Source organism: Phyllosticta capitalensis (assembly GCF_038381095.1).
Source record: "Phyllosticta capitalensis strain CBS 128856 chromosome Unknown BKA78scaffold_6, whole genome shotgun sequence".
In the NCBI taxonomy this organism is placed as follows: Eukaryota; Fungi; Ascomycota; class Dothideomycetes; order Botryosphaeriales; family Phyllostictaceae; genus Phyllosticta; species Phyllosticta capitalensis.
This window is the reverse complement of record NW_027117444.1, coordinates 866,075-883,975: the sequence shown is the minus strand read 5'-3', so window position 1 is coordinate 883,975 and position 17,901 is coordinate 866,075. Positions and strand designations below refer to the sequence as shown.

Below are 17,901 nucleotides of genomic sequence, written 5' to 3'. Positions count from 1 at the left end.
CTACCTATACTAAGGATTGTTATACTACCCCCCTCCTCTCTAAGTCCTTATCCTAAGGACTAGTTATTATTAAATTAGGTCTATCTAGTTAGTAAGTAGTACCTATACTTACTCTCCTTATAACTTAGCACTATTAAATTTACTAAAGTCTATATCCTACTATATTAGGTGATCTAGATATCCCTCCTATTTAATATAGAACTAGAGTATACTATAGTTAATATATATATTAAGCACCTCTTTAATAAAGAACTCCTCTTAGTGCTTATCATCTAATACTAGTAGTAGTAGTAGTTTATATTAACCTAGGAGTAGGTTATTGCTAATAAGTATAAGGTACTTAATATTAAACTTGTTAATATAGTATAAACCCTATAGTAGGTCTAGTATAACCTAATTACCTTATATAGTTGCCACGCGATATAGGCCTATCTATTAGTAGCTAAATTTGCGCGGTCTACCTATATCTATATACTTTATATCTATATAAACTATGTTGTTTACCTTGATACCTAGGTCTTGTTGGTGTTTATTTACTTAGAATGCCTAATATTATTTAGTAAGGGTTAGGATATTATATGTGTGCTTCTATATCTCTTTAATTATTTTAATATAGTCTACTGCAATGTGCTTTACACGCGAGTAAGGCTTTTTAGGTATAGGTATATAGTTAAAGCTTATATATAGCTTATATATAGCTTAAATATGTTGTAAATAAAGAATAGTAAGTTGCTAGTAGAATTATTATAGAGTATATTTATAGCTATCTCTATAATTAGTAGCTAATCTTCCTAATTATCTTACTTGTAATTTATAAAGTAGTAGAGGTAATTCTTAAGCTCTTAATTAGCTTACTTAGTCTGCCTATCTAACTATAGGTAATATAGTATAGTAAGCTTAAGCTTGATCTTAAGGTATTATATTACCTTAGTCTATACCTTAGAGATAAATTAAGGTCCTTGGTCGGATACTATTAAGTATAGAAGGCTATGTAAAGAGAATACTTACTTTAAGAGTAGTTTAGCTATATTTAAGGTGCTTGTTCTGCTATTGTAAGCTGTGTACTTAATAAAGTACTTAGCTTTGCTAAATTGATTATATATAATAAGGATAGTATTATTACTATTTATAGTCCTCTTAAGACTAGTAATAAAGTCCAAGGTTAAGTCTTACTATATATATTTGTTAATAGGGAGTAGTTCTATATAGCTATTTATTCCTTATATAATCTAGTTCTTCTAATATAAGTTATAGTTATAGTACTATTAAGTAATTATCTCTCCTATCTTTAGGAAGTAGTAGCGCTTACTAATAACCTTCTTTATATACTATAAGCCTAGGTAGCCTAGTATTAGCTACCTATATATATAATAGAGGAGGTGAGCCCTAAGGTTAGTATAGTTAGGTATATAGATTTTATCTATAATATAAATAAGCTAATCTTATATCTTATATAGGGACTTAGGGTCTTTTACAGCCTTAGATAGAGCTATTATCTCTATAGAATTAGCTTAATTAGCTATAAGGATCTTATCTAGTATCTTTACTAGGTCCTTCTTAACCTCTTTATTATTACTATTAACCTCTATGGTAGAGACCTTATTAGTTAGGTTATCTTCTAGGGGTACTATAGTATTAGTTGCTTCTAGTTCTTACTCTTCCTTATTAGTAGTAGTAGTTGCTTTTACTATTAATTATGTAGTAGCTGTAACTAACTCTAGTTGCTATTACTAATATAACTTATCTAGCTAGTTAGGAGTAAGTATTGTTTAATAGAGGTGCCTATTATAGGTATTTAAGTAGTATCTTTATAGCCCTATATTTAATAAGGTATAGGGTACTATATTTGTTAATATATATATAGCCTCTATAGCTAGAGTCTACAAGGGCCTTTAATAGGATAATATATCTATTAATATATATGTTGATAGTAGTGGAATAAGTATTTAATTTGTACCTATTAGGTAGTTGTTCTAAGATCTTCTTCCTATTACTATCCTTCTATGCTCCCTTTATAACTTTAAGAGAGCGCACTAGTTTTCTACCTTATTAGTAGGCTTATTAATAATATAAACTATATAAACCTTCTTTAGCTCTTAGTAGTCCTTGCTTAGATAGCTATAGCTATTATAGTTATAGTACTAGACTCCTAATATATTGTGTGTACTATAGTTATACTTGTATAAGTAGTTAGTATTACTATCCTTCTTATTATCCTTAGTACTAGTAGAAGAACTACTATATCTACTGTGGTATCCTCTATAGCTATAGTAACCCCTATAACTATTACCTTAGCTATAAGTACCTCTATTATTGCTATCTATACTATTATCTTTCTTATTCTTTATACTATAGGCATGATTACAAGCCTCCTATATAGTAGCATTCTCTATAAGGAAGGTGATAATATTATTAAGTAAATAGTAGTACTAAGAAGTAGTAAGGTGGAAAGTTAAATATTAAAGCTTAATAAAGAGTAACTTCTTAGTGGTATTATTATCCTAACCTATATAGTTAGTAAGAGTCTAGAATATTATAAGGAACTTATAGAGTTAAGTACCCTCCTACTTAAGAGTACTAGGCTTAGTAATTATATCACCCTTAAGGTTCTTAATACTATAAAGAGAGTTAAGCTTATACTAAAGCTTAAAGGAGCTATATATAGCGCGGCCTAAACTATTAAGCTTAATAAGGTAAATAAATACCTCTAGAGTAGAACTATTAAGGTATAAGAGAATGTAGGAAGTAACCTTACTATTATTATTAAAAGTTACTATATTATATAAAAGCTTAATACTTATCTTTCCTTTCTAACCTATATACACTTTATGTTTACTATTAAACTCAGGTAGGTCCTTTATATAAGGATATGTGTAACTATTATTATTTCTATTAGTGTGTATATTAGCCGCGCGGATTATAGCTTAGGTGTTAGTAAGTGTGGTCTGTGTATTAGTAAGCTTTAGCTTAAGGTTAGTAATATACTGCTTGAGGCTAGTAATCTACTAATTATTATTATTAGTACTACTTAAGGTAGGCTTATCCTTCTTAAGCTTATTATACTTTACCTTAATCTCCTTGTATTTAATCTTACTTTGATTGTACTTAGGCTTTATAGTGTTATACTTCTCTTACTAGTTATTCCTCTTCTACTTAGTAGCCTTAAGCTTCTTTTAGAGGTCTTTATTACTAGTGCTAAGGGTCTTGTAGTAGTTGTTAAGGATTAGGAGCTATTTATAGGTAGTGTAAAGTATAAGCTATATATAGTTACTAAACTAGTTGCTAGTAATAGTCCTTTTAAAGTTCCTGCTATAGCTATAGATTAGGTTAGTTAATGCCTAGAAGTTAGTAGATCTAATTTATAGCTAATTAGCTATTATGTGAGTGGGTCCTATAGCTTTCTAGGCTGTAGTTAATTAGTATATTATAGTATATATCTATGGTCTAGGTAGATGTTAAAGCTCTTATTGTTATGTAGTAGTTTTTACCTAAGTCTACTAGTAGGGTAAAGGTAAAGTAAGGAGTTAGGTAGGTGTGTATATTGCTATTAAATAATCTAGTATAGGTGCTATTAACTTAGAGGTAAGAAAAGAGGCCTAAAGAGTATATATTTTACTATATAAGTAGGTATATATATTTTAGATATAGGGATGACCTTTAGTAAGTGTTATAAACCTAGTAGATAGGGCTAAAAGAGGTGGTGATAATTATTACTAAGCTAGATATACTAAAGGTAGTGTTATAAGAGGGTTAAGGGTGTAGTAGTAACTTAGGTATATATATAGCTAAGTGAGGATTATGTACCCTACCACCTAATAGTAGTAAGAGGAATTGCTAGTAGAATCCTTATATAGCCCTAGCCTATAATGTTGCCTATAACAACTATCTACCTATACTAAGGATCGTCACAATAGGCAGCTATAATAATATCTTGATTTATAGCATCTAGTCCTAGGGTTTTCCCTTTTATTTATATAGAACAAGCTATTTCTAGCTTCTTATAGTCTAACTTAGGCTATTTCTAGCTATTATTAGAGGTGTAGTTATCCTATATAATAGGTGGAGCGGTAGGGGGCTTAGGAAATAGTATATCCCTAAAAGTATAGTATTTTTTATTAAAGGAATTAGCTAATTCCCCTAATATAGACTTAATATAAGGTATAAAGTCTACCCTACTATCCTTAGTATAGTCTATAGCCTTAAATATAAACTTTAAGTCTATATTTAAAAGGAACTGCTCCTAATATTCTTTTTTAGCTTTTTTAATAGCTAGAAAATACTTATTTTTAGTAGTTAAGCAGGCTCTTATACTAGTAGTATCTAAGTATAAGACTTAGGCTTTCTTTCTCTTATATTCTATCCTTAAATTAGTAAGAGAATCGTCCTACCAAGGCTTAGATATAAGCTTATTAGATATCTTAGGTATGCTATTATTTACAGAGGTAGTAATTAAATTACTAAGCTCCTTAGCTAATTTATCAAGGTCTCTTATTAAAAGAGGGTCTTAATTTAGTATATCTAAGGTCCTAGTCCTTTATTCTAGGCTTAGTAGGTCATTAGAGTTTAGTATAGAACTATTCTCTACTAATTCTACTAGATTAGAGTTAAATTTAACCCAATCTGCCTTTTTAAGGTTATATCTTTGCGTATAGGTGGGATTATCTACTAATAAGGAATTAGAATTATAGATAGTAAAGAAAACACTGTAATAGTTAGATCCTATATCCCTAAGAGTCTGCTAATTATGTACTTTTTCTAGGATATTCCTAGTAGTAAAGGTTAGGTCTATTATAGATTCCCTAACTAGGTTAGGCCTATAAAAGGTCCCTTCACCTATAGTATTTACTAGGGATAATCTATTAGCTTCTAACCATTCTACTAGCCTTGCTAAATTAGGTAATTTAGGGTTATAAGGGTCCTACTAAGGGTGGTAGGAATTAAAGTCCCTAAGAATAATAGCTAGGGTGTCTATATTAATATTATATAGATACCTTTGTATTGTTTCTTAATTATTATCTTAACCTTTTTAGTTACAAGTCATCCCCTTATTAAGTATTAAAAACCTTTTTAAAAATCAGGAAAATATAAAGGCTATACTAGCCTTTATTAAAAATATAAAAATAGCTACTAAATAGTAGTATAACGACTAATAAGACACCTAGTAGAAGAGTTAAGGAGATAGGAAGGTATATAGAATAACCTATAAATTTTATAGCTTTTACTATAAAGTTAAGGTTTCCTATAACTTTCCTATATTTAGCTCCCCTACCTATAAAATACTACTATTTTACTTTAAAATATACACTTACTTAGTATTTACTTATATTTACCTATATTACCAATTTGGTAATTTTCCTATAAGGGCTTAGCCTGAAATGTCCAACTATAATTAATAAAAATAAATATAAAAAGGGAATGCTATAAATTAGTATAATAGTCTACTATAGTTTAAACCTAATAGGTAATATCCTATATATAGCTCTAGACTACTAGGATACCTATCCCTATCTCTTATAGTTATCGACTTAAGAGGGATGTTAAACTAAATAAATAAATAAATAATAGTTCCTAGAATAGGTAAGTCTATTCTAATAGAGTAGTATCCTACTAAACTAAATTACTAACTATTATACTATAATATATTATACTATAGTTTAAACCTAATAGGCACTATTCTATATATAGCTCTAGACTACTAGGATACCTATCCCTATCTCTTATAGTTATTAACTTAAGAGGGACGTTAAACTAAATAAATAGACTAAGAAGAGAAATTACTAATTTATATATATTAATAAATAAATAGCAACAAATTTTAAAATAGCTTTAGTAGTAAACTAAGTAGTATATTAGGTATAGAATAAAGCTGCAAGTTAAGTAGCAAATTAGGTAGAGAATTAAGTAGTAAGTTAACTTATAAATAGGGTTAAAACTAAGTTGTAGTAGATATGTAACTTTCTAGATATATAGTAAATATATACTAATTAATTATCCATCCTTCTTTTAACTAGAAATCTATAGATTAACTAAGCGCTGCTAAGAGCCTAATAACGAGCCTTTCTCTCTATTAATTAGATACGTAACATTGCCTGCAGAGAGCCTTTAGATTATTTAACAACATAGCTGTTATTAATAAGAATGCAGTGGCTATAGGGACCATGTATTATATAATACTCTAACTTTAGTTTTTAGTATAAATGCTAAGATTGATTGAACTGCTCTTGTTTAAAGGAGATTACACCTTACCCCCTATATAATAGAGGCTTCTTTTGTTTACTTTAGCCCTTAAATTAAAGATAGCTAATTAGGTAGCTTACCTTTGCTTACCCTTCCCTTAGGTCTTCTAAAATAAACACACCCTGATGTTAAAGATTAAACTAGGTAGCCAATTAAAGGGCATGTTAGTGGGTGTAGCTGTGTGAAATTATGGTAATCTCTCCAAGCAAGAACTGTTCAATTGTTTTTCTCAATCTTGGCATTTATGCTGAAAACCGAAGTCAGAGTACCGTCAATGTCCGGAGTGCTTGACTCTGCCTAAGGAATGGCTCTCGCTTCTTGCGCCTTCCGATCGACGGTTGAAGCTGTCACATGAGACTAGTGAAGAGCCGGGAAACAGGACTCAATTCATCACAATTCAATTCAGAGCCGCAAACCTCACGCTTGTTGTTTTCTCCAAACCTTATTGCAGAGCAAAGAGGCCGAAAAGGGAGAATTGACCGCAGCTCAAGGCCGTGAGAGGCTGGTCATGAAATTAGTCGTCGTCTTGTTTCTTGTCGGTGGTTCATTCGGCCGGCGCCGATGGCAGGAGCCCTTCGTAATCGTACCTGTGTACCTGCATAGGGCGGAGCGGGATACCCCGCAACACAGTCGGAGCTGAATGTAGATCATGGCTGGCCATCATGTTTCATCTGTCAACTCATCACTCACCTTCTTCTCCGCAGCCTGACGAATTTCATGGAGCTCGAGTCCATCAGAATGGGGTGCGACCTGGATAGTGATCAGTTGACGTCGTAACAAGGCCCCAAACCACACCTGCATGTCACGCCTGACGTGCATAGACTGATGGCGAAAAGAGAGGCAGAGAGGCTCAGGATCTGGGATCCTTACAACAGGCCTTGGCCGAACGGTGGTTTTCCCTTGAGTGGGAGCTGTGTCCCCTGACGAATGACGCTGGCCAGAGTCTAACCAAATGAGATGCTGCAACACTTCTCATGTCACCTCAACGCCATTTTTCCAAGATACACCTTCCGTCCAATGATGGCCTGGCTATCCGCTGACGCTTTCCTTTAATATCATGAATGCGCCTTAGCTGTCTTCATCCACATTGCTGCGATTTTTGAGTCCTTCTTTTCATCTATCGTCGCTCTTTTCCTACGAACAGCGCTCTCGATGCATTTTCCCACCACGTTCCTTACGGCCCTGTGCCTCATTCCCTCCTTCGTGTCCGGCCAACTATCCGGTCCAGTTGGGCCAAAAACAACCATCGAGCAAAAGAGAGGGGTCAAGGTTTGCGATGTGACTCAGTTTGGTGCAAAGGCGGACAAGTCCACAGACCTTGGGCCCGCTCTCTTCAAAGCGCATGCCGCCTGCAAAGGCGGCGGCGTCGTCGTGATCCCCAAGGGCGACTACGCCATGTCCACTTGGGTGAAGCTGGCCGGCGGCGTCGCCTGGGCGCTGCAGCTCGACGGCGTCATCTATCGCACTGGGAAAGTCGCCGACAATATGATTATGATCGAGCATACTAGAGACGTTGAGGTCTTCTCCGGTACGGGAGGTGGTGCCATTCAAGGCAACGGCTTCGAGTTCCACCAGGGTGCGCGCAGTGGCACTGGACCGAGGCTTTTGAGATTTTGGGATACGACCGATTTTTCTGCGCATGACTTTGCGCTTGTCGACTCTCCTTCATTCCATCTTGTCATCGACACTTGTACCAACGGCGAGATCTACAACTTGGTGATTCGCGGCGGCTTTTTAGGCGGCACCGATGGTATCGATGTTTGGGGTACCAATCTCTGGATTCATGACTGTATGATTACAAATAAGGACGAGTGCGTGACAGTCAAGGTAAGTACTCCGCCGCGGTCCTGACTGCTGGTAACCCTCTTCGATGCTAACTCAGATATAAAAACAGTCGCCATCCAAGTTCCTCCTCATAGAAAGCATCTACTGCAACTGGAGCGGCGGCTGCGGCCTTGGGTCACTCCCGGCAAACACCGATATATCCAACATTCACTACAAAAACGTTTACACTGTGTCCTCCAACGCCATGATCTTGATAAAATCGAAAGGCGGCGGGGGCACCGTCGCAAATGTGAAGTTCGAAAACTTCATCGGGCACGGAAATGCCTACGGGTTGGACATTGATCAAAATTGGATGGGCCAGAAGCCTGTGAGTGGCAACGGCGTGCAGATTACCGGCATTGTCGCGACAAACTGGAAAGGGCGCATGGCCAACGGCGCTCAGCGGGGCTATCTGAAAGCCGTGTGCGCGGATGCTGTGCCATGCAAGGACGTCACGCTGGAAGATGTCGTAATGGGGACGGAGCAGGGGAATCAATTGAAGAACGAGTGCAAGAGCGCATATGGCAAGGGTGGTTGTCTCAAGCCAGGGGCTGGTGGGTCGTACCCTTCGACATCGCAGCTGATAGATGCGCCAGCCAGTGGATATGAGGCGCCTAGGTTGGAGGACGATTTGAAGAACCACTTCGGCACGACGCAGGAAATTCCTATCCCCGCATTTCCAAAGGCCTTCTTCCCGGGTATACAGCCGTTGAAGCCGTTGGCAGCAGGTGGTGGTGGTGGTGGAGGAACTACTGGAGGAAAGCCGCAGGCTCAGCCGGCAGCTGCGGCGCAAAATGTCAAGATGCGTACGACTTAAGATTCCCGCGTTCAGTTTTAATCCTCGTACTAACAACCTGACAGAGAAACGGGGCCCCACTCTTCCCCGGCAGCCTCGACGTCGCCGGGGCGCGGACGCCGCCGCAAAGCGTGTCTTCATTTAATCCTTCTAACTTTTGCATCAGTGCTGATACGCATCTCTTTTACCAAAGTAGAGGGATATGGGGCATAATTGCAACGGAGATGGACGAAGGAAGGGGCGAAGTGCGACACTGTCTGACGACTGGCAGCGATGGCAGCAGGTCATGGTAATTGCACTTATGAACTGGATCATTTGAACCTCGTGCAGGTAAAAATATGCTGCTCATATCTTGGAATTCTAAAGTGTTGTCCTCTCACTTCACGTCCTTCCGTGGCCTTTTGATCCTTTCAATCTCCTGTCGTTACTTTTCAACCGTGGCATAGCGAGCACAGCGACTCCAGTGTGTTGTCAACTTGATCTGACGATCTGAAGGGAGAGAAGTATGTTGAACAATTTTCACAATCGGAGAATCCGAACTACAAGAATTTCTACGAAATGTGTACAAAGGACATTACTCATGCAGCGACAGCTCTTAGTGTCCCGAACCGAGATCCATGATGCCACCTTTGCCGACGAACTCCATGCCGGCTGGTGGTGCGCGCGGGCGCAGCGGGCTGCCACCCGAACCACTGCGCTTGCGAGCGGACGGCCTAGTGTCATACGTTCCGAGACTGGGCGGCAGATCATTGACGCTCGTGCCCCAAGTGCTTTCCTTGTCACCCAGAGTGAGTACAAGCTCTTTGCCCTCAGTGAAGAAAGAGTGGTCAATCCAGTTCTTCGTGTACGGCTGTCCGTCCAAGGTCGCGTTCTGAATAAAGATATTCTTGTAGCTGGGATCAAAGTTAATGTTCCGGATGATAGCAGTTCGGTTCGTCGTCGGGTTGGTGATGTTGACGCTCTCGAAGAAGGGCGGGGTGATGAGGTACACATTCTGTCCCGGCATGACAGGAAGGCCCATCATGCAGAATGCAACATAGGCACCCAGAGTTCCCGAATCATCGTTACCAGGCAGACCATCGTAAGTGATGCCGAAGGAGCGTGGGATGTAGTAGTGAATGCGGCGAGCAGACTCCGCGGGCCTGCCAGCATAGTGGAACTGATAGACGGTGAGGAACGAAGGCTCGTTGCCGATATAGGTGATGTTTTGGTCGTGGAGGTAATTCAGACGTCGAACGTATTCGGTCGGTCCACCAAGGGTACTGATCAAGGTTGCCTGGTCGTGGGGGACGTAGAACATGTACTCCCAAATGCTTGACTCGTAGGATTCCACCGAATTGACCTGCAACGAGCAGGACCTCCCCTGGACTGGATCGACGAGTGAACAAGCCAGAGGGTCCTGGAAGCCAAAAGTGCCGTTCAAATAGCGTGGCTGGTAATAGCCAGTGAAGCCAGTGTTGGAACCGTTGCCAAAGTTGGACGTTTGAGTACTCTTGTATAGATTCCGCCAATTCCCGCTTCGGTCCCGGTACTTTGTGACGTCGATATCGCGACCACCAGCAGCTCTGGCGAATTCCGAAATGCAGAAGTCGTTGTACGAGTATTCGAGGGTGCGCGAGATACTGCGCGTAAAGGTTCCGAAGCCCTTGTAGTCAAAGTCCTCGACAGGAATGTAACCAAGCCGCTTCCAACTATCGAGACCTCCGCGGCCCTGACAGCACCAATCAAAAGGCTCCTCTTCGGCATCCTTGACAATGGCCTTGTAACCATCATCCCAATTGATGCCGGAGGTCAGACCCTTCAAGTAACCATCCGTCAAAACAACATCCGCGTTGGAGCCACCTACGTCAAGATTAGCATAAGTTCTTTCATGTAACTCTACGTGGCATACCTTGCGTGTAGCCTTTGGTCAGTGTCATGCGGCAGTCCGGCAGCCAACCAACATAGCGGTAGGTGTCAATGAGCGATCGAATCATTCGCTCTACTTGACTGGGATCAACGATGGTAAGGAATGGAAGTTGTGACCGGAACTGATCCCAAAGGCAGTAAAAGGAGTCGAAGTAGGGCTCGTCGCTTTGCCATAATGGGTTCTCTCCAGTGTAGTCCTGAGGATTGACAAATGTCCGGTAGATGCCGCTGTAGAAGTTGACGAGGAGATCGCGATTGACGCCTGTGGTGGACGCCGAAATGGGACTGAGCTTTGCCCTCCACTCATCAACACCCTGATTTTGAGTGGTTTGGAAGTCGAAGTCTGGAATCTCGCGCTCGGCGCTCTGGCATGCTTGGTTTTCACTGATCAAGCTAACACCAATTCTGGCCAAAACTTCGCCCGACTGGGTAAAGCGCGTGAAGCCACCCCCGGGAAGCGGGTAACCGTTGATACCTTTGGAAATGACCAGGTCCTTGACGTCGGCGCTCGCTCTGCTGTTAACGAAAATACCGTTGTCCCGAATGCCTCCGCTTCTGTAGTCGGCGCAGAAGTATGCGACGTAGCTTCCCTGTCCGAAACTGGCATTGAAACGAGCATTGCCGGTCATTCTTCCAGTCGACCCATCGACTCTGATGGTACCGTTATCCCCTCGGGAGTCGGACAAATCCGTCAGGTCCAACAGAAGCATTGGGCTTCTTGCGTTGATGCTCGCATCAGGTTGCGGGAACTTGAATCTGAAGAGCGATGAATGCACGGCGGACGTCATGTCCACCGTGACACCGTTCTCGAGCTGAATAGAGAAAAAGTTGGGAGAAGCCCTGACAGTGTCGTTGCGGTACTTGACTTTCCGCGCCTTCTTGGGAAACTTGCAATTGTTGATGTCGTCCTGTGGGCATCCAGGTTCGGGGAAAAAGGCGAAAATACCAAGGGAAGGTGATCCTCCTGTACCGGAGTCGTGCATTGCGGAAAACCCAGTGACGTTGGACCCATCAGAGACAAATCCTCCTTGGTTCAATTGGCTGTCTGTGTCGGGGCAGGCCTTGGCCATTCCATATGGCCTGGTTGCGCCGACAAAAACATTGCCTGGCGGAGGTCAGAAGAGCGCAATTTTGACTCGACAACTGGACCACGAACCTCCATTCAAAGACCCAATGAGTTGATTAACGAATTCGAGATTATCCCTCTCCAGAAGCTGCTGCGCAGCAGTGGGGAAAGTCCCCAAAGTCGCCAACAAAAGCGTGGTGACTCCTTTCAAACCCATGTTGCCTTGGAAGTCGGTGATCGTCGGCGAACAAAAATCGGGGCCTCACTTTTTCATAAAGGCGAAGACAAGCAACACAGCATTTAAGCACAGAAATAACCACCCAGCCTTGTGTGCGGGGTTTATTTCCCATCCCCTAGCCATGTACGAAGAGAGTAATGGCCGTCGAAATGCCAGGGCGGGATGGAAATGCCAAGGAGGCACCTAGAGCACGCGCAGGCATATCGTTGGTTCTACGACAGTCGTTGAAATAGGAAGGTATTCTTCCGTAGGATTTCTAAGGCCGTGAGCCCCTATAGCTAGGGATCCTACCAGACTAGCGGCTCCAAGCGAGACGAAGAGCCTGGGGAAGCGACAAGGGTTGGCTTGGAAACGGGCTCTTTCCAAAAGCAAAAGGGAGATTACAGTTAACAGCGAGCCGGGCCCGCTGAAACGGAACAATAAACCAGTGACGAAGCTTTGCCCAAGACATGGAGACGGAAGTGAGCGGATGGGTAAAAAAGATGGCGGGTGTGAGGGTGGCTAGGCATGTTGTTGGTGTTTTTTTTTTTGGTTGGCATTGGTTGACGGTATACGAGAGAGAAGCGGGTTAGTGTCCGCGTCTTCTGTGCCGTCGAAGGAGCATGGCTGCCGTTCTGTCGTGCACGTCATCCCAAAACACTAAAGTGAAAGACGGCGGGGCGGAGTAGCAGCAGTAGCGTCGTGGTTCTCGTACGCCCAGCCCGGCAACCTCTTTTTGTGATCTCCCGAGCTTCGCCTGCTCTATCGACGTTATGGTTAAAGGTTGTCGTCCACACCGCCAAACTTTGACTTGTGCCGTCTTAGTTCGGGCTCCCGAGCCCGTCGACGACTGACAAGCCTAAAAGCCAATCTTTGCCAACCTTGATGGAACCTTGACACACATCCGGCAGGCTTACGGCCTTTCGAAAACACGAACGGCGCACAGACGGATCTGCCGTCCATCTCCCGCAGCCATCCTGTGTAAACAACACCCCTTACCGTCCCCTTGTTTACACCACATGCGCTGCACGTTTCCAACGACAAACAGATTTTCGTATACGCATGCCTCGCCCATGAGCATGACTGTGTACCGGCTGCTACGTCTTACAGCGCAATCTTCTTTGCAATTGCATCAGCAATCTCCCCAAACACCCTTGCTCTTACGCTATCTGGCTCCGCCACCACAGTTGGACACCCACGATCTGCGTCCGTACAGATTGTTGGATGCAGGGGGACGCTCCCCAAGAGCTCAGCACCAAGCTCCTGGAAGCGGTCACGCAATTGGGTGGCCCCGCTTGCTGATGTAAAAATTGGCGTTTCTGTATTGCAATGAGGGCAGTGGAACATGGCCATGTTTTCCACAAAACCCGTGATGGGGACGTTGACTTTTTTGAACATGTTGATGCCCTTGACAGCGTCCCGAAGAGCAATGTCTTGCGGAGTCGATACAATCACCGCGCCGTCAAGCTCAATCTGCTGGGTGATGGTGAGTTGGACATCGCCAGTGCCGGGTGGCAGATCAAGCACAAGCACATCGAGACCGCCCCATTCAACCTCGTGGAGCAGTTGCTGGAGCGCTTTCATGACCATCAGCCCGCGCCAGACGACGGGAGCATCTTCGCCCACGAGATAACCCATGGACATGGACTTGACACCGTAATTGGACAGAGGGATTAGTTGGTTGTCTTGGAACCAAGTCAGATGATGGAGAAGCGGACGCGATGATTCCTGCCGGTGGGACTAACTTGCCGACAGCCTGGGTTCTTGGGAGAGGTTGAAGAGCGTAGGGATGGAAGGTCCAAAGATGTCAGTGTCGAGGATACCGCTTCGTAAACCGCGACGGGCGAACGAGAGGGCAAGGTTTGCTTCCAGAGTCAACAAAAGCAGTCATAGAGTTTGAAAAATCCCAACCTGAGATCGTTGACTTTCCAACCCCTCCCTTGGCCGAGGAAACGGCAATCACTTTGCCAACATCGCGGATTCGTCGCTTTTGAGGCAAACCTCGTTGCATTCGAGGAAGTTGTGGCGGTGCGCCGGAGCGCGGCAGGCCCTTTGGAGTTGTGAGCTTGTCGTGTCCATGGTTTTCCAATCAACCTACCAATGGATTCTCATGTTGGAGCGACCTGAGGGTCGAGAAGAGTCGGGCTCGCATGACAGGCATGAAGCTGAGGTTGTGTCTAAGTGTGGCGTCGTGATGGTGGAGGAGTAGAGGTTGGGCCGATGCAGCGCCGCCCGGGAGCCGTGTACCGCGTCGCTCGGACCCCTGCTCTTCCATCCGCCGGCCCAGAAATTTTGTAGTTGCGACCATTCACCAACCACTCCAACCCAAAATGGCCAAACCAAAGCGGTCAAAGACCTTGGCCGAGCAGATCGCTGATCTTGACGGCCCAGCGCCAAAAGGTAAGCTTCCAAGACTAAGTCTGTTCACGTTGCGCTCTGCTCACTGCCTGCCTTTCGCTAGATTTTGATCCGGAGGAGCCTGACACTTTTGCGAGCGGCAGCGAAGACTCGGACAGCGGCGACGACGACTCCGATGCTGCGAGGGAACACTATGTCCAAGTAGGGTCAGTAATGATTTGCGACAAACGGCCGCAGGAGAAAAGCTGATTTGGAGTAGGGAAAGCAAATTGCGCAAAAAGGATGCTGCTCCGCTTGGGCCCAAATACAAAGGTTCACGAGTGAGCCGCAACAACATTGAAGACGAGGAAAGCGACGATCCGTTCGGCAAGGGCTTCGAAGACGAAAGCGACGATGACGGCGCGTCCATGAATGGCGACGGGACCGAGGACGAAGACGAAGAACGGAGCGGACCTTCAGACGAAAATGACGAAGAGGAGGAAGATGCCACAAGCGGCTCTAGCGATGACGAGGAGGAGGAAGATGAGGACATGGATGGCGCGAAATCGGCCAAGGGTGCCTTTGATCGCTCCGAGCTGCGCAAGATCGTGAGCGAAGAGCAAAAGACTGTGGCCGCGACACTCTCGGAGGCGGCTCGAGCTGATGCCGAAAAAGGTCGTGCTGTGAAGGCACAGCGGAAAACCTTCGACTCGCTCCTCAACACCAGAATCAGGCTCCAAAAGGCTCTCGTTGCCACCAACTCAATGTTCGCCCAACAAGCGGCAAATACCAATGATGATGACGCGCGAGACGACCCGGTACGCGCTGCTGAGGAAGCCGCGTGTAATCTTTGGAACACATTGAACGGCCTCCGTGAGAGCCTCTACACCTCTCGGACGGGCGAGAAGCGCAAAAGTGTCGAGATTAGCACGTCCACGCCAGCGCAAGAAGTCTGGAGCCACATGAACTCTTACGAAACCGAGAGCCTGCCACAACGCCAAGCTGTGCTGGAGAAATGGAACGCTAAAGCCCGCGGTGTTTCTGCTCTTTCAACCAAGAGCAAACTCAACAACACCGCGCAACAGGGCCTGGTGGACATTCTCGCCTCGCAGCTGGCGGATTCGTCTCGTCTCGTCCAGAAGACGCGCATGCCGCGTTCTTGCGCTCCGCTCCAAGCCAATGCTGGCATTACTGAGTCAGCCGACATTTTCGACGACGCAGACTTTTACGGCTTGTTGCTCAAGGAATTATTGGAGCGACGTAGCGAAGAAACCGCATCCGGCGCACTCGCCGGCATGAGCTTCAATGTACCACACTGGCAAGCTGCGCGCGAGGCCAAGACAAAGAAGCAGGTAGACACAAGGGCTAGCAAGGGCAGAAAATTGCGGTACACGGTGCATGAGAAGCTTCAAAATTTCATGGCCCCTGAAGACAGAGGCGCCTGGGGAGAAAGGCAAGCCGAGGAGCTCTTCACCAGCTTGTTTGGTCGCAAGGTTGGTCTTGCGGAGGATGCCGTGGAGGAAGCAGAGAAGAGTGAAGATGAGGATCTTGGAGAGCAAGGCTTATTGTTGTTTGGTGGATCTAAGTAAGGGATGATATTTGAGAAGCAAGAATTCATGATATTACCGAATGCCATGCAATGATGCTATGTCCATGCCTTTTTGCCGCTTGATTGAAATGCTGCCTAGTCGTCATCAGATGCGTAGTCCACTAGTGAAGCCATCTTCTTTTCAACGACAGCCTTGGGGCCCGATGATTGCTCTCTGGACTGACTGTCGTTTGTTGGTAGGCCTTGGGCATCTGCTCTTCTCCTCTTGATTCCCGAAATTACGTGGGCATTGCTTCTCCTCTTGTCTGACAGAAACGGGTCCAGAGCGACCCGAGTATTTTGTTCGAGAGTCTGCTGCAATGACTTCCTGCTGAGCTCGACCTGGTGCGCCGCTTTAGTTGTTCCTGGAGCCTTTGGTCGTGGAGGTTGCCTCGAAGTTGTATCTCGTCGATCCTCGTTAGTGTAGTACGGAACAAGCATCCGTCCAACCACAGACTCACCGAACAGAGGCTTCTTTGCCATACCCAGAACATCACTCTCCTCTTCCTCGTGGCCGAATTCAATCATCTTGGCCCGTTGAGTATCTTCCTCTTCCCCGTCGGCGATGTCGAACCCAAGCCCATACTTGTCCTGCAACCCTTCCTTGACTTTGTCTTCCTTTTCTCTTTCTTTCCTTTCCTGGCGGAAAGGCCTCCTCAGACGCTTGTTCGCCGCATAGGGATCAGCCCAGTCCTTTTCTCTCCATGCCCTCAATTCGGCAATCCGCTGCCCCTCCGCCTTGCTCTGCTCCGCTTCGACCTTCTTGCCTTCAAACGCCGCAAAAGCGTCTTGCCTCCTCTGCTCCTTCTCCTCGGCCGTCACTATTTCAAAAGTGCCGTCCTGGACATCCTGTTGATACAACTCTCGCGACCCGGTATCTCGGCGCCGTGCGCCTTCCGTCACCACGTACTCGCTATTCTGTGGGTCTGTGCGGATGGCGATGATCCCGCCACAGGCTGTGTGTCGCATTCGGAATTCCCATATCGGCGTGCTGTGGTATTTGCCTACGCGCTTCTTCTCGGCGTTGAAGCGCACGCCTTGGCCGATTATGTTTTCGGGAACGCATGTCGTGCACCAAATGGCGAAGGGCATTTCGAAGCGAACGGTGAGGATTCCCTGGTCGATTTTGCGGGCGCGCTGGCCAAGAGGATGCGACGAGGTGTTGAAGCGCGGCGGAGAGGACGTGCTGGGCGCATAGTAGCGCCCCATGTTGAAGCCCTGCATGGTGGTGGTTGATGAAGAGTAGGTATGTGTGGATGAGCAGACAAGGCCTCCGGATTGGTGTTGTGGTGTGTGAGCAGAGTGAGCAGGAAGTGTTGCGAAGCCAAGTGAGCCCAGGGTCGCCATTCGTCAGGGAAGATGCATGACCGAGTCGGAGCTTATCGTCTCCCGAAACGCCGGCGCCGAGACTTGGACGTTGCACGCGATGGGGCTACCGGATTAGGCAGTTTTGAGCCATCCAGTCCCGTCTTGAGAGGAAGCGACTTCCGTTAGCAGACGACGATCAATGATCACTCATCCTTCTCTGCTGTCACTGTCACCTCTTAGTACCCTGATAGACACGCAGCTGGCGTCGAACCATCTCAACCGTTGGACCAATAAGACATTCTATACACACTTTTGGACAATGGATGAGGCATGGATTTGGATCCAAGATGCCAACGCATGGATTCGATTTCCTGCACCAGTATTGTAATAGCATTGCCGCAAAGAAGAAGCCCAGCCGATTCACCTAGCCAAGACATCCTACAGCGCAGGCGGAGCATGCTTCATCTGGACCTTGAGCGAGAAGTGGTATTGAAAAGGCGGACCAATGCCAGTATGCAGAGTCAAAAGTTTGGAACAAGGAAATGACCTCTGCAAAACCACCGTGGCCGAGGGAGCGTCCTCTTCGATCAACAGTCGTAAAGTCTTGAGAAGCGAAAAAA

General features: G+C 44.8%; 6 protein-coding genes across 6 annotated transcripts; 2 read left to right on the top strand and 4 right to left on the bottom strand.

Moving 5' to 3' along the window:
* Positions 1–7,389: 7,389 nt before the first annotated feature.
* Positions 7,390–9,137, top strand: BKA78DRAFT_380412 (rhamnogalacturonase A; the record flags this gene model as incomplete). Its single annotated transcript, XM_066892970.1, has 3 exons — positions 7,390–8,064; positions 8,132–8,867; positions 8,923–9,137. 3 exons carry the CDS (start codon positions 7,390–7,392, stop codon positions 9,000–9,002), a joined length of 1,491 nt encoding a protein of 496 aa, XP_066743303.1. The 3' UTR covers positions 9,003–9,137.
* Positions 9,138–9,230: 93 nt separating this feature from the next.
* BKA78DRAFT_283686 (glycoside hydrolase family 92 protein) lies at positions 9,231–12,164 on the bottom strand. The gene is made up of 3 exons (XM_066885672.1): positions 11,922–12,164; positions 10,749–11,870; positions 9,231–10,699 (listed from the first exon to the last, which is right to left on the bottom strand). Exons 1-3 carry the CDS (start codon positions 12,046–12,048, stop codon positions 9,453–9,455), a joined length of 2,496 nt encoding a protein of 831 aa, XP_066743302.1. The 5' UTR covers positions 12,049–12,164; the 3' UTR covers positions 9,231–9,452.
* Positions 12,165–12,836: 672 nt separating this feature from the next.
* Positions 12,837–14,142, bottom strand: BKA78DRAFT_149204 (nucleotide binding protein-like protein). The gene is made up of 3 exons (XM_066882910.1): positions 13,960–14,142; positions 13,794–13,913; positions 12,837–13,733 (listed from the first exon to the last, which is right to left on the bottom strand). The coding sequence occupies exons 1-3, from the start codon at positions 14,057–14,059 to the stop codon at positions 13,153–13,155; spliced, it is 801 nt and encodes a 266-aa protein (XP_066743301.1). The 5' UTR covers positions 14,060–14,142; the 3' UTR covers positions 12,837–13,152.
* On the bottom strand, positions 14,077–14,327 carry BKA78DRAFT_316480 (uncharacterized protein). Its single transcript, XM_066888621.1, has one exon. It carries the CDS (start codon positions 14,321–14,323, stop codon positions 14,138–14,140), a length of 186 nt encoding a protein of 61 aa, XP_066743300.1. The 5' UTR covers positions 14,324–14,327; the 3' UTR covers positions 14,077–14,137.
* Positions 14,328–14,350: 23 nt separating this feature from the next.
* BKA78DRAFT_283682 (apoptosis-antagonizing transcription factor) lies at positions 14,351–16,013 on the top strand. The gene is made up of 3 exons (XM_066885671.1): positions 14,351–14,448; positions 14,510–14,612; positions 14,666–16,013. The coding sequence occupies exons 1-3, from the start codon at positions 14,379–14,381 to the stop codon at positions 15,972–15,974; spliced, it is 1,482 nt and encodes a 493-aa protein (XP_066743299.1). The 5' UTR covers positions 14,351–14,378; the 3' UTR covers positions 15,975–16,013.
* A 1-nt stretch (position 16,014) lies between these two features.
* BKA78DRAFT_316476 (CWC16 protein) lies at positions 16,015–17,278 on the bottom strand. Its single transcript, XM_066888620.1, has one exon. It carries the CDS (start codon positions 17,195–17,197, stop codon positions 16,070–16,072), a length of 1,128 nt encoding a protein of 375 aa, XP_066743298.1. The 5' UTR covers positions 17,198–17,278; the 3' UTR covers positions 16,015–16,069.
* Between the last annotated feature and the right edge of the window lie 623 nt (positions 17,279–17,901).